Source organism: Buteo buteo, chromosome 2 (assembly GCF_964188355.1).
Source record: "Buteo buteo chromosome 2, bButBut1.hap1.1, whole genome shotgun sequence".
Taxonomy (NCBI): domain Eukaryota; kingdom Metazoa; phylum Chordata; class Aves; order Accipitriformes; family Accipitridae; genus Buteo; species Buteo buteo.
The window spans coordinates 39,762,280-39,778,439 of NC_134172.1; the positions used below are offsets into that span (position 1 = coordinate 39,762,280).

At 36.4% G+C, this 16,160-nt stretch overlaps 1 protein-coding gene across 1 annotated transcript in view; it reads right to left on the reverse strand.

The window, feature by feature from the left end:
• The window catches only part of ANKRD28 (ankyrin repeat domain 28), a 132,945-nt gene that overhangs the window by 37,369 nt on the left and 79,416 nt on the right, over positions 1-16,160 (reverse strand). The window contains 4 exon segments of the mRNA XM_075051677.1: positions 111-253; positions 4,783-4,870; positions 5,643-5,843; positions 8,682-8,752. Of these exon segments, the coding sequence (XP_074907778.1) occupies positions 111-253; positions 4,783-4,870; positions 5,643-5,843; positions 8,682-8,752 (503 nt within the window).

The following is a 16,160-nucleotide window of genomic DNA, read 5'->3' on the forward strand; positions in this document are numbered from 1 at the left end:
TATTTTCACCATCTCATAACCTGCCCCTAAATAAACAATGTGCTACAACACTGACAAGAGCATTTCAAACGATAAAAAAAAAAAAAAGCATCACTTTTATTCTTCCTTACATCAACTCCAAGATCCAGAAGATATTTGACTACACTGATCATCCCACTAGATGCTGCAGCATGTAAGGGTGTATATGATTTCTTGTCTTTGCATGTCACTTCAGCTCCGTGGGCCACAAGTAATTTCACAACTTCAATATGACCTAAAAGAATAAAGACAAAAAGAATGAAGCTGCATTTTATATTAACCAGCACAAGTTTCTCCTTACACAAAAGGATTTTTTGGGAAGACTTGAGAACTAGAGAGGTGAAATAACTTTGTAATTATTAAACATTTACTGCAAATTTCTGTTAACAACTTGAAAGAGAATGTGACTGTCAGTCTTCCACCTTCACCTCAACTGCAAACACATCCATTAAAGTTTTTAAGGCCTTCAGAAGATAATATTCTATTTTTAAATAAAAATATACACCACTACTGCCCCCCACCCCCATCCAACTTCCTTTACTTGCAAAGCCTTTAAAATGTTGACCCAAATCATACAGGATTTAGCAAAGCTCTATTTTCTAAACTGACTCAGGCCTCTGAGGAACCGTAGCCTTTTGAAAGCATCAACTATTCTCCTAAGTCACCAGGCGGAGAGTAAGAGTCAAGTGGGATCACGGGGAAGGGACGACCTGGGGGAAGTTCCAGGTAAGAGGGTGGAAAAGGGAAGGGAGGGCAAGGAGCCCACCCTGAAGTAGCAAGCAGTTGCTCTCACTGCCAGCTTTGTGGCTGGGCCAGGGGCCCCAACACCACACTGCTGCTGCAAAGGGCAACCAGCTTTCCCCTCCGCCACGTCCACACGCGCCCCCACTAGCTTGCATGCAATTGTGACGCTGCACACTAAGAAAAATGCTATGAAAATGGGGTAACCAAAAAAAAAATCTGCCATATTTGCTCAGTTGTTAATTTAACTGTGAAACAAGTCAATCACTGAAAACACATGAATAATCATGAGAAAGTCTGCAGAATAAAGGAGCACACTTGAGTTAAATAGACCACGATATATTTAGTGCTTTTCCTTTGTAACTGACCCATACAGACAGATGTGGGATTCTTCATAAAAAGTGAAGGTCTTTGTTTTTTCAATGACTAAGAGAATTTGCAAAAGTTTGAATAGGAAGCACCTACCCAAAGGAATACAGACAAAGCTATTTTGATTGAATATTCAGTCACCATGATACCTATTTTAAGCTGCATGCCCAACAACATACAAAATGGTACTTCACCTAGCTATACCAATCAGAAACATAGAGTTTACCAACGCAATGTGAAGTGCTGCAACATTTCAATTAGGAATTACTGCAGATTGTAGGAAAGAAGAGAAAGAGAAATTTAAACATGATACTCATCTTCTGACCCAAATGTAACGGGGACAAGAATGAAAACAAGCCCTGTATAAGAGACAGAACTACAGAAGATACTGAAAGCAGTGAAAGGAAGAGAGACGCTGAGCAGAACAGTGGCAGAAAAAACTTTAAAGACAAGAAAAAAAACCAAAAAATCCCTGACCTGCATTGAAAACGCAAGCAGCGATCTGTGGAAGACACTCAATCAGAAGAGCTAGATACTTCAAGTGGGCAGCACTGAGGAGACATCCTGATACGCTTATGAGGGCGATGCTAGCATGTAAGAATGGAAGTCCATTTTAGTCACAACATTGCAGCTGGACAGCAAAGGAGCCGGGTGAAAAGCAGGAAGGAAGGGAAACAATGGATATAACCCTAGAAAGTTATTTATAGTAGACTGACGAAAAGCATAACTTCTTTTTTATTCTATGGTCAGTTTTATATGGTGGAAAAGCTTTAAGGCTTTCTTCAAACAATTGGAGCAGTGTAAAATGGCTCTACATTGTGAGAGAGAATGTCACAGGGTTTTTTTTCCTTGTTTGAAGACTTTCAAAAGCTTTTTCTACTCTATTGTCTGCAAGAATATTTAGGTTGATTGCCATCAGATAAATTACAATTTTCCCACCCAAGAACTGTTCATTAACAATTTCTTGTTAATAGCCTACGAAATAGCACTGACTAAAATTGGAATAAATATAGCATATCTGAGAAACACTAGATTTTTCTCTCATCTAGGTGAGCACAAGGCAGAAAACTTCTGTCCTCTCACTGATGCTTGTCAGATCTCTGCCATCTCATGCACAAGTTTCATTCAACAAAATTTTGCAAATAATCACCTTGAGTCAGGTGGTTGGACATCCTATGACAGACATTGCTTTGCATATGTAAGTAGATTACAAAATCCTAATACAAAATATTGCAAAGAACATTGGATCAGTAATTAAGATTGTTCTTTAACTTCTTGGTTTCAAGTACTGGTATCAGTACTTGATGTGCAATATCATACAGCTTCAAATTGTAAGTTGGAGTATTAATGCTGTGATGATCACTTCATAATTCATGGGCACATTCAAGTCTTTTCCTCTGAAGACAGCTCAACGGGGTTCTGTTGTTCTTTTTAGCATTTCACATATGGTTTTCACAGCCTTATTTTACATTGCTATCAGATTATTTCAGACCTGTACTGTCAGGGACATAAGACTAATGTGAAATTGGCCTGAAACACAGACTTGTGCAAAGACAATAGTTAGTAATTCCACTTTTGTGTGAATCCAGGTGTTCACGAGAAGATCACTTTTACAACCACTAAGATGTTAAACAAGCCTAATTTTGTAAACGTGTGGTTTTGCATTTGTAAAGATCAGAAATCTCAGTCCCTGGACCAAAGCACATTTCATACAACGAACAACTCATTATCAATCACCAAAACCCTCAGTAAGGCAACTATATTTAAACATGTACTGTCCCACATGCTATTGCTCTTTTCTTTTGCTCAGTATGTAAGTTTACAACGTTATTTCCACTTTTAAATTACTGTTTCCATTTGCTCCTTCCCGGCAAGACTAGGAAACATTGCTTGATAAATGTAACAACTCCAAAGCAGTTGTGTAAGATACTCAATGCCACAGAATCACAGATGAGAAATATGTTTAATTAGCAACCTTCAGTCTGTTTTTAAGAACCAACCCCCCCCCGCATACACACTGCACAGCATTATGACTATTTATAATTAATTCTCTCATTCATAATAATGAGCATTAACACCAAACTGCATATTGAGTGCCATTTTGCCTAAGATCAGACCTCCAAGGCAGAGTTATCCTAGACTTATTTCGAGATGTCAGCGTAATAACTCCATTAATTTCCTAGTTTATGTGTGTTTACTTTTTGGTTTGATATCAGATGAAGTAAAGTTAGTTTGTTTTACTCGGGGAAGGGTCAGTATAGAAATTACTCTCCCTGTACCTTAACTTAAATGTTTGTCAAAAATACAAGGTGCTCCTTTATAAACCCCATATATAAAGGTTTTCACTGAGACAGTCATTCCAAGTAGCATTTTCCAATTATAACGGGAACAAAAACATTCACATCTTTAGATCACCTCTGAAAAAAACCAAAAGCTGCCATAAATAATAGGACCATGTTCTTTTCCTAACTGTTCTTCTCCTTAAGTTTTGTAAGATGGTACCTTAGGCATATAGATATGTATTTTCTGGAGAATTTAAAATTTAGGAAAATGAAGATCACTGAAACATAACAGGAACAAAAAACTACACACAATGAAGTCTTATTTTCCCATTACATCTTTGAAGAAATTCTGAGGCATGCAGACTTATACAATACTGATGCTACTGCTTTTATTATTATTCCTTGGCTGGGTAGAATTATGAAGCAATAAGCTAAAATACTGAGTAACAATCAAGACCATGGAATCATCTCAACTGGCTTCTTCCTGAAATTGATACTAAAACCTAATTCTTCACTGTCATATACAACACACATTGCATGTGTTCAAGGGCATTTTTAGACATTTTCTGAAGTTAAAAGAGGCGTTATGTTTTTTGGCTTCTGAACAGGTAAAAGAAATTCTGCAATGACAAATACAACCTGCAGTTGCATGTGAATTACTTGGAAACAAAGTGATTAGCCAAAGTTAAGAGACTTTGCCAGTGTCAGCCTAGAACTCTTAATCTGCATTTTCTGTGATTCACCTTCCAATGGTTTATATTGCTCATATTTTAAATGAAGCTTGAGATACAAAGCTGTACTATTTATAATAGCTGTGCTGAAGAAAACAATTCCTACCACTTAATAAAATGAACATCTGATAAAAGGCAATGAAGTACATAACTCTGACAGTACTGCCAGTGCCTTGATCAATATCATGAGAACAATAATTATCCACTCCTGGAGTAAGAATGGCAAGGCAAGAATCTGGGGTTTGAGAGATGAAATATTCTTCTTTTAAAATACAATCCCCAAGGTTGGTGCAATGATCATCTCTTTCAGGTGTGCCTTGTATTAACTGCTTACTTTCTATTTAGCATTATTGCAAAAGTTTTCACTTGTGATTAGACTCCTGCTGACTGAGAAACATAGTTCCTTCTTTTTAAAGAACAAAATTACTTACCTTAATTTTTCCAACAAATTGATTTTTCTCACCACAAACACACGTTTACAAGGCAATGTGAAGTATACTTTTAATGGTTTTCTGGCAGACACACAGATAACCTCAATGCTTACAATGTAAGTATTTTTCCTAGAAATATATAAAAAAACTAAACATAAGGCATTTTTTTTTTTACTACCACAATAGTAATCAACTGAAATACATACATACCCATATATGCTGCCCAATGTATAGCTCGTCTGTCTTTCTTGTCAAATGCATTAATATTGGCCCCTCTAGACAACAGTAAGCTGACCATCTGAGATAAACAGAAAGAAAAGAAATCCTCTATTCACAATGGAAAACTCTGCTTAAAGTTAGACAAAAGAAAATCATACGAGAACACAAAAATATATGCATTTTCAAACGTTTTAAATGTGTTGGGGTTTTTGAATATTCCATAAGCTTGAAAAAACTAGCTGCCCACCTTGGCAGCAATAATGAAGTGACTGTAAGGAACACAAAACTCAATGTCACCAAAAACATCTCCCAGCTAAATATGGCAAAGCTGTGGAATGTTTGAAATCTAAGGGATTCACTAAAGGCAATCACTAAAAGCAAGCCTATTGCCAATTTGTCTCTAATTACCTATCCACAATTACAATGGGCATTTCTCAGTGGTTGTTTTTCAGGGCTTGAAAACTAGTATGTTAGAGTGTATTACATGTATTTCCTCCACATTTCAGTGACAACACATTCCACATGTTCACTATCTACTGAACAGAAAAATATCTTCTTTTTTCCATTCTAAATTTATCTATTACTAGTTTAACTCCACTTAACTTAGGTAAATTTGCTTCTATCTTAAGAAAGGTGAACGCTGTAATAACCTTCCAACTGAATGATGTAACATGTATTTTCTACAACCATTCTGTACACAGATGCATACAAAAGACAAATACAAATACAAAATAGGGGTTGGGGTTTTTTGAGGGGATGGGGGAAACGTGATTTTAAACTGAGAAATAAACATCACAAATGTGAGGGACAGAACAAGGAGTGAGAAACAAGCTAAGAAAAATAACTCTTACCTCAACATGTCCACTGAAGGCTGCGTGATGCAATGCAGTTCTGCCTGCTCGATCAGACACATTTACATTGCTTAGGAGAGGCACCAAAGCTTCAGCACATTTCACAGCTTTGTTTGCAGCTGCTATATGTAGGGGTGTCTGCCAGTTTTTATCACGAGCATTGACATCCGCTGAATGCTTTAACAACACCTGAACAGCATCCTGAAAGCATTTAAAAAAACCCCAACAAACAAACAAGCCAATTAGTAAAGATTTGAAACGTCAGCCTTAAATCCAAGGACAGTATAATGGAAGAGAACTATTTACAATTTGTTCTTTTCAACTGAATCAGCCATTTTCAGGTCTTTTATCCAGTTCCTTAAGCCGGCTAGCTTGTTTTGTCATCACAACTAGTTTCCAAAGCTCAATAAACCTCCTTAAGATTTCTTCCATTGCTAAGGATTAGTGAAGTACTATGAACTTAGAATGCATTTTCATAAATTTGCCAAGCAAAATTTTTGAACTGTCACAGTCTAGAAATGGCAAAGAGAAGAACACCTTATTAAATGCACATCTAAAGAACTACAGATAAAACAGAGCACGGTCACAAAAAGTTTCAACATATACTGTTGCAAAACTCCTGAAAACCGTTTCAAAATGTTGCACTGAATTCCATCTCACAAAAAGATTATTCATTTCCTTTTGTTAAAAGTACAAGCTGTGAAAATTTGACAAATAAGATCATAATTCTTACAGCAAGATAAACAAATCCCATTAAACTATGTGCACACAATTGGAATGCATAAAAAAAAAATCTGTTGGTGATATCAACATGAAGATGAATACTGCATTCTACATCAACTCTGTGACCTTCCCACAATTCCCTAATTGCTTTCAGTGACTTCTTCCAACTCAAATACTGAGCACACAAATAAATGGTTGGCACTTTGAACTTAAAACATGTTACCACAAGTAGTTATTGGAAATTTTGAATTACACTATGGTACAATAGCTAGGTATTATTCTCAGCTACGAGCAAAATGCTAAGTAACACTTGATTCTATTTATTACAATAAATTTTATTTAAAATGTTCAAATTTCTTCTATTGTCAATAAAGAAGAAAATAGGAACAAACATAAAGGTGAAAATACTGCATCACAGGCTTGTAATTTAAATGAGAAATGGAATGGCTCTTCTATTCTCTAAGAAACTTAAGCAGATTTAGTACTTTAAAAATCTAATCAATATTTTGAACTTTTGCCTTTTTGAACCAAATATTAAGAAAAACCATAATCAGAACAAGGAAATTTTAGAACCGCTATTACCTCTCTTGTAGAAGGAAGCACCATAGTACCAGTATAAAAAGAATGCAGCTTGCATTTTTAAGAACATACATATGCATTAATTAATTTCAAGAACTACTGAATCTGCTTAGGGTTTCTCCCCCCCCCCCCCCCCCAAAGTACACCAGGCACACAAATAGAAAGGCCTGGGGTGTGACCGTCTTGACATGAAGTTGCTTGAACTTCTGCAGTTGACAGCTAAATCCATAATTCCAGCTATTTTGCATGTTTCAATCTCCTTGTTTAATTACAGCTGTCCTTGCTTCAAGAGTAAGTACAGATGTTTTACTGAAATCAGTATCAAGAGTTTTTTCATTACAGCTTTTTTTCATCTAGTGCACAAAACCCACGTATGTCTGTCAGCTGGAAAACAGTGCCTAAACATACCAACCATGTATGTGGGCTCCTATAACTTATTGTATTTATAAATAGAAAATTCCGACGAGAGCCTATCATTACCCTTTGAGTAAATAGTCTGATAGGTTTACATGTGCTGTTCACCTTTGGTTAGTATTTTGTTTAAAATATTCCACATTAAAAAACATATGACCATGATTGTATTTCTTGAAGTTATCATTTAGGTCCAGTCTGTCTGCAGCACTCCTGCCTGCAAGCATTACTGATACAAGATGCTTTTGCTATCCCTCAGCTCTGAAGAATGCAGCATTTGGTGCTCTGGTCAGCTCCCAAAGCAGCAGCCTAAAAATACCTCAAGAAGAACACACAGCGTTTGAGAATAAGGCGCCTTCGAAGGTTCATTTTCAAACACTGTTTTGAATAACACAATCTCCATGCAACTTAGCTATTAATGCTAGTGACGGAATATTGGAATTTATCCAGGGAATTCAAAAGCAAAAACTGAAACAAGACTTGTTTAGATAGTTCACGGATCAAATACTTGAAGTTCAATGCTTGCCAAAGCCAAAATACTCAACTGCATCTTCTCAAACAAAAATTTACACAGAATCTTTAAAAAACCTTTATTTTTTGAGATATAATGAAATGCGCAGTGATTTGACCCAGGATCTCAAAGGAGATAGTTTTGCATAAACTCTTCCACAGAACAAGCTCAGCATTTCTCTGTTTGTTTTGATCTTCTACAGGCATTTAAAATTTTTATTAGGACATCAACAATAGAGGAAGAATAACAAAGTAATTTCTTACATTGCTATATTTTCACAACTGTGTAACTGGTAGACTTCAAAAAACTTTCTATGTATTTCATTTATAACTTTAAAAGTGATTTTCAATACTATCATTAGTCATTAATTGCTTTTTAAAAGAAAGATGTTTGCAGGCCTTATAGAACCATTTATTTCTTTGATGCCTGAACAGACAAGCCTGTAAAAAAATGAAGAAATGCAAAAGCTGTACTAAATCCTAGTTCATCTCTACTTCCCTCATGCTGAACCCTTCTGGTTACCTTAAGAGAAGTAAGCTGGACTTGAGAACACTGCATGCAGAATCCTCTGCTGGGTAAACAGCAGAGAGCAAGGCTGAGAACTGGAAGTTTACAGTTTTCCCCCTTTCTCCCTACTCAGGCATGTGATATATATATACACACACTCTCAACAGGTTAAACTGTTGCAAAAATGTTCTGCAATTCCAAACTTTTGGAGTAGTTTCACTTTGTAAAAACCAAACAAAGAACAGAAGGTAATTTGAGATGTCTTATTTTAACACAACGCAGTCAAAAAAAAAAAAAAAAAAGCATACCTCACTACAAGATGCCACAGCTCTGTGTAAAGGAGTCAACCATTTGCTGTCTTTGGCATTAACTCTAGCTCCTGTAACAAAAAATAAGAATAACAGAAATTTATAACATATTTACAGAAAGACTTACATATTTTCAACTACAGAGAAAGAACTATTGGAAGATACTTATTCTAGGCTCATTAATACAGCATGAAGCCAAAAATGGAAAGGAGTCTTTCCTCCAGCTGAAGTCCACCCTTTGAAGAAAGTCTTTTAACACTGCACCCATAATGGTCTTCCATCAAAGCATACTCATCTTTTTACACTAGGTAATTCTTTATAATCCTCTGCACTTCCAAAGGCACATAAAATACTATTGGGTAAGAAAGACTGACTCCTTGCCTTCATTCAGCAACAAAAATCTCACTTCCCCACTACAGTTGAAATTCTCTATTAAAGTAGAGGAAGAGGCTACATTTATTCCCCATGCCTCCAGTTTCCTTGTGGTTGGTGAGTCTGATGCATAGGTATATAGAAGATGCTGCTTCTTCTACTGGGAATTTGGGAATGAATCTTCCCTACTCCACCAGGTCACCTAGCCCATTTCAGGACCTCCCTTCATGAGCTAGACTGCAACAACCACACCTCTCTGCTTCTAAAAGCATACCTGAGAAACAGCTGTCCCCACCCCAAGAAAAAAAGGTCACACAAACTTCTATAAGGGACACAAGCCTGGGTTTGGATTTTAATTTTTTTCTTAATAATAAAAGGAAAGAAGGATTTGGGATTTTTTTTTTTCCTGAAGGAAGCAACTGAACTACATTCTAACTTCCAGTAAACTTCAACAAAGAAGAAAACTTAATGATTAAGCTTAATTATTTAATTTCTTACTGATATATACACACACATATGTATACATGCATATATGTGTGTATAGATATACACACATATATAACCTTATAGGTTTTTTTATACCTTGAGTAGAAATTTAGCCATCTTTATTTGAAAACTGCTAAGATTTTACAGAGATATGATAGCTTAGACAAAATGTTATGTTTTTGAAAAAATAGTTTGGAAATACTGTTGGAAAGTGTTCATAGAGCAATATATGATATCACACAGTAATATTAATGCTACATGGTCAGAGCTTAATTTCTCAGGCTAAAGTAATATTGTTATGTCAGAAGCAACTTTAATTTTTTCTAAGCAAAGAACAGAAAAGCATGAAAGGCCAGTAAGACACAAAATGTCAAACAGGCTGCTGGTCAGGATACTCAGCTGAGAGGCAAGAGTGTTTTGATCCAAGTCTCCCAGACCCACTCCAGCAAAGAAGTCTCTCCCAGTCCAGCTGAACAACCTGACCAAGAAACTTAGCAGTCTGTACAAAATTGTGGTTGATTATGATAAGCAAACCAAAGATTTATTTGACAATTCTCTGAGTTAATTAGTTTCTAGTCAATCCATCCTTTTCAGGCTTAAGAACACAACATGGAAGCTGATGCTGGATCCAAACTCCCACTTTGACCCTAGGTCTTCCAAGCACCAGACAGAGCCTGACATCTGATTGCTGGCTACAATTTCAGGGATTTTCCTCTTTTCTTATCCAAATTTCAGAAGCTTTAGGTGTCATCCTATTTTCCAAGTTCAAAAGTTTTTGAAAAATAAGTTTGAAGGAATGGGAAGAAAGTTCAAGTCCATTTGAAAAAAGCCCCCACAATCTAACAAAAATTTGAGACTTAATCTTACCATAAATATCTGCTTTTGTCAACGATCATAAGGACGTAGTGTACTGCTGCACCATATCATGTACCATAACATAATGTACTGTATCAAATTCTGCACAGAACTCAAAAAAAGAATTTGAGGATTCTAAAAGTCACCAGAAATGTCTTAGGATTTTTGGTAATCCTTCCCAAAAGACAACAACCTGAATGATCAGTGAGAATGACATCAATATATTTCAAATGTATCTATAATTCTTGACTGTCTTCCAGGTTATTGTTAACCACACCTTGTTTTTAGCAGATGAGACAAAAGCTTGGTAATCCAAGCTCCAGCTGACTTCACATCTACAGCCAACAAATAAGGAATGAAGATTTTCAAAGTCTAACTGACTTCTCTTTCTAATCTTAGGATACAAATGTCTTTGAAGTGGCTTAAAGGAACTAAGGGAGTTACTAGGTCACTAATCACCATCTTGATTTTCCTCAGGAAAACGCATTTGCAGATTTGAGGTTAGGTCAGATCCACCCAGGTGATGATGCCCAAGACAGGAGAAGCTCCATGCCCAGCCAAAGGGGAGAAATGCACATTTCCACTCCAAGTAAGTAGCAGTTACCTAAGCTCTAGTGAAAACGTGCTTGGAGTCCAAGCCCTGTTTGTGGGTTCAGCTAAGTCATTCACCAACAATTCTGGTACTTTAACACACAGCCTAAAAATTGCATCAGAAGAGGGCAGGAATAAATTCAAAAAGATACTGTACAAACGGTTTTCCTAGTTGTTAAGTTAATCGGACTTGCTAGGGCTAAAGGAAAATAATATCTGAAAGCATTTGCTGTTTCTGGTAAGAAAGAAAATCAGCATTAGCCAAAGAAACACCTAAGGAAATTTGAAGCGACATCTAAAAGTAACATGGTCCTCTCAAAAGAACAAAATCAACACAGCAACACGTGTTCCCCACCCCATAAGTGATCTTCCACCTAAAGAAGCAAGAAAGCCTAGGTCGAGTACATCCCATAGTTAAATTAGTGTAACATGTAGACACTAAAATAAGTTTAACTTTTCAAATGAACAAAAAATGTGTATGTTCTCTGACAAAGGAGAAAACCACAGTTGACTTTTGACAAAAGATCTAAATCTCTAATGGACTTACTTAAGAAGGAACCACCAAGCTTATTTCCACCCCCCAACAACAAACAACTCTTAAAGGCGTTCCAAAACTGTTAGATTGAAAGACAAAGTTTTAAAGTAATAATCACAATAAGTGTACTACCAAAAAAAATGCATATGAACTATTAATGTGGGAATCAGGAGATCTATAGCTCTAGATATGTTAACATAATATTTTAAATTAACATAGATACTTCCCCCTTAAATTTCACCATGAAGACATGCTGCCAAGAATGATTTAAGTTTCATAAAACAGCTTCTTCAAACAGCCTTGTATCTGAGGATATAATCCCTCTCTAGGCTGTTCTTTACTCCCCAGAACATGATTTGGGAAAATGTTACTGTTCCTCCCTCACCCCCCTTCAGATGTTGTCCATGAGACCTAAAGCTCCCTCAAAACTATCATACTCCTACTATGCAACTGTGAGGAAGTTTCATCCTCTGCAGTAAAGCTCTACTCCAGATCATTACAAATAAATGTTAGAAAATATATTACACCTTTACTGAATATCTTTTGCTTAAAGATGATTTGCTTTGTGGTTTGCTTAAAGAGAGTTTGAACACATGTATGCATATAATTCACTGTATGACACTGCCGATGCAATATTATCTCTGTGAAGCTCAATCTGTTGACATGTTAACCAGGGCATTTCTCACATTTCAAATGCCTTCAAATGCCAGTTGTGCAGCAGTTTGCTCTTTCAAAACACAGTGCAGGGTACCTCAATCCCCAATCTGTAAAAACAAAAAAAGCCAACTAAAAAAACCCCACCACACTGGATCTTCTAGACTTCAGGGGCCTGGTCTTAATATGTTTATTAAAACTGCTCAAATATTTCATTTGTTTAATGTAAAATTTCTTATAGTTCAATTCTTTTAATACCATAGAGCTTTTGCAGGAAAGGGATTTGGGGGCTTGCCAGAGATACCAAATACAATACTGCAACGCAAATACCCATCGTCTTTGCTTCAACTTAAGAACTGATTATGTAAATGACACTCCCCTAAAATTGCACCTTCCAAACAAACCAACTAAATTTTCAATGTTAGTGCACTAAACCTAAATATTAAACAACATCTTCCCTTTCATCACTAACTTTGCTAGTAGAGCCTAGTAAGTTTACACATCTAGGCAAATATGAAAGCAGGATTTTTGCTCTAAAAAACAAAAACAAACAAAAACAGGCGGGGGGGGAGGGAAGAAGTATTACATATTTTTCTTCCCTCCTCCCTGAATCATACATTTCATTTTGCAAAGCTGGATTCACAAGACTGACAATTAGAAAGACATGTTTTATTTAATAAACCCAGTACAGAAGCTACTGAAAAACTCAGTGATGCTTACTTTTAGCAAATTTATGTTCCAAGAGACAGATTTTCCAATTTGATACATGCACTGATTTACAGAATGATCCTGGAAGCTTTAATTCTATCAGTCAATATCCAGCAATTGCACATTTAAATGTGCTATTAGCCACCAATACCTGGACATATGTTTCTGCAGTCCAGTTGGTACTTCATTGGTGTCAATATCCTTACAGTCGAGTAAGAGCAAGCATCTCGACCATGTCTTGCAGAGACAGGCAATTAATGACTGGACAGGAAATGCTGCAAGGAACAGTCACACACCTCCTCGTTCATCCATGAAGTGCCATATAACTATATACAGCCATGTCTCAGCACATCACCTCTGTGTTCCCCTCATAAGAACTTTTGCTGTGACTCTCTTCTGCATCTCTGCATCAGAACTCTTCCTATTTGCAAATGTCCTTGGAAGACTAGTGAATGCAGCAGCTACATCATCTTCGATCACAGTACTGACTTAAGTACTGAATTGTCTTCCACTGTTCTGTTTGCAGTCTGTATTTTTAGACTGTCAAGGGCAGTATTTTCCTTTGTTATTGTACAATATGTGCTAGCAGTTGAACAATATCATAATATAAGCAAATAAAGCAGAAGTGTTTTTATTCACGTACACAATACAGACACCTAACGTTCAGTATTTGAAGCTCCAAAATGTTTATTTAGGAGTAAAACAAGTAAGAAAGATCTTCAGATTGCATTTTAAAAAGCTAACAAATTTTGTCTTGACAGCTAGTATACTGAACTAATTTTAGGAATGATCTTTGCAGAAATTAGAAAGATCCCAGATATAAATCACTAAGAATAACCAGCAGTCCTACTGTAGTTAGATTCTATTTAATTATTTTTCTAAGGGCTAATATTAGGTTTAGAAGTTTTTCCTTTTTAAATGACCCACACTTTTTATCCAGAGATGATGACCACGGAAGTACTGAAAGTGGCAAGCAGAAATTCCCAGACTACCCTGCGGAATGAACAGATGAAGAAAACTTTTCCTTAGATAGAAAAATATGTGAACATTCAGGAGGAGATACAAAAGAAGTTTGTAAAGTAAAAAAGGATTTGAGATATGAATTGGAGCAATCAGTCATAGAAATCTAGGGTAATTTCCTGTTGAAAATATGAATACTTAGAAAACTATTGCTGCAAAAATAATGTTTAAGACCTTATTGAGAGAAAGTTTCTTCGTATTTATAAGCTAAATGCATAGTAGAGGTTCTACAGAATAGTGAAAAAAAATCTGAGAGGAAGAGGACCGGAGTATCTGTTGACCAGCCACAGTAATGATTCAACAACAGTCTTTCTTTTTATTGGTTGGAAAAAACCAAGCACACATGGGGATACACCAGCCACAAAAGGGAGGAAAACCACAATCAAGTCAAAGCCATCCTCCAGAACTTCACTGCCTTGTCAATATAAGAAGTCCATTTCCTTACAGAACTTCATAGTTTCTGCCACATCTCGGCCACCACCTCCTCAAGCTTCAGAGAGCAACACAAGGTTCTCAGACTCCTTGAGCTACTGAATGCTTCTACCTTTTCCTAAGTCAGCTTCATTTTCTCTTTCAAAGAGCATCAGAGCTACTTTCTTCCAAGCAACTGACTGTTACTGCTGCCCCAGGGAAGTTAAGACTGCTCAAAAAAGAAAAAATGGCAGCCAACATCATTGTCAAAAGAAGAGGAAGCAGCCGAAAGATACAACCAGTGTAAAAGGAGCCCCTGTGAAATGCCTTTGGCCTGTGGGTACATCTGCAATCCAAACAAAGGGAGCTTCATGTGGCTGGTATTTTTGCAGCGATAGCCTTTCGACAGCTGAGCTGTGTGACTGTCATTGCATGGACTTTTAATACTTGCATAGCTTCAGAATTAGATGAAAGAAATGCAGGTAGAGTGGAGTAATGTTGGAGGGTCTTTACTATGCTCCAAAAACTGTTATTACTGTACCAATAGTTTTCCAGCGTCAGCACGATTCTTACATTTTCCAGCTGACCCAGAAGAAAGCACAACAAAAACTTGTAGGCTGCCAAACCTTAATAAGATTGAGTTTGACCACGCACTCATGTATGCTGAGCTCCATGCAGTGAAAATTTTGGATTAAACAAACATAAATAAGTTGTGTTAGTATTTAAGTATCAATGCAATATAGTAACTAAATCTATTCAAAAGAGAACAGATAAATCAGATGTTTATTTTCATGAAGTGTGTTGATTTCAGTGAAAGCAATAATAGTCTGCACAGTACTTTTAAAATATAAATAAATAAATCATAAATAAAGCAAGATGCCTCCCCACAACAGCTCACATGCAGGACTCAGCTGAAAGAGGGGCTTGATTTTTTTTCTTTTCTTTAATCAGGACTTCTTGGGAAGAACAAAAATTTGGACATTTAATTATTTTACTTTTCTACTTCTCAGTAGTTTGCCATCAAGTATTTACACAATTAAAGTCAGTGCAATTATGCAAAGTAGACAGATGTATTTGTGCACCAGGATGCAGGGTTGTACACACATCATAAAAATAAAACTGTGATGGGTGTTATGACACTTCACGGAGTAATACAAAAAAGAAAATGCTTCTAAAATTATGATTCTCAAGTGACTAAAATACAAACTTTTGTTCCATTACAACCATAAACAACCATCTTTATGTTTCTTTTTTATTTACTGTTCACCTCCTTACCTAACAAATTTAGGAATGCTAAATGTTTATCCAGTTACAATCTAACAGGGAGAGATGATTTGAATATTTAGATTTCCACGGACCATAGTCGTATGAGAGTTTGCTAGCAAGACGTTCACATCCTCAGGGGACAAGTTTATTAGTAAGTTCAGTGAAGCACTGTCTCAAGATAAAAAACAAAAGGCAATCTAAATGTCCAGGCCCAAACTGGTGTCACTGAAGGAATTTTCTTTTCTGTTCAGAGTCTGTATTGAAACCATCACCTTCAGGTCCCTTGCCCAGGTTTGGTGGGAAAACATCTCAAGAATTCAAAAACTAAGTAAGTATGCTTGTAATACAAAACTTATTCCACAGAACATGCAATATGGGTTGCTTAGGTCTACAGAAAAGTAATGTAAAGGTATTGTAACAGCAACGTATGATCCAAAATACGTACTTGAAAGCAATGTGGATCCCCTGGAGGGGGATGCAAAAGACATTCCAATCAAATTAAAAAACTATGTCTAGGTAACATATGATACGCACTTTAACTAAGAATAAAGAACAGTGAGAAAGAATCGGGTAAGAGCCAC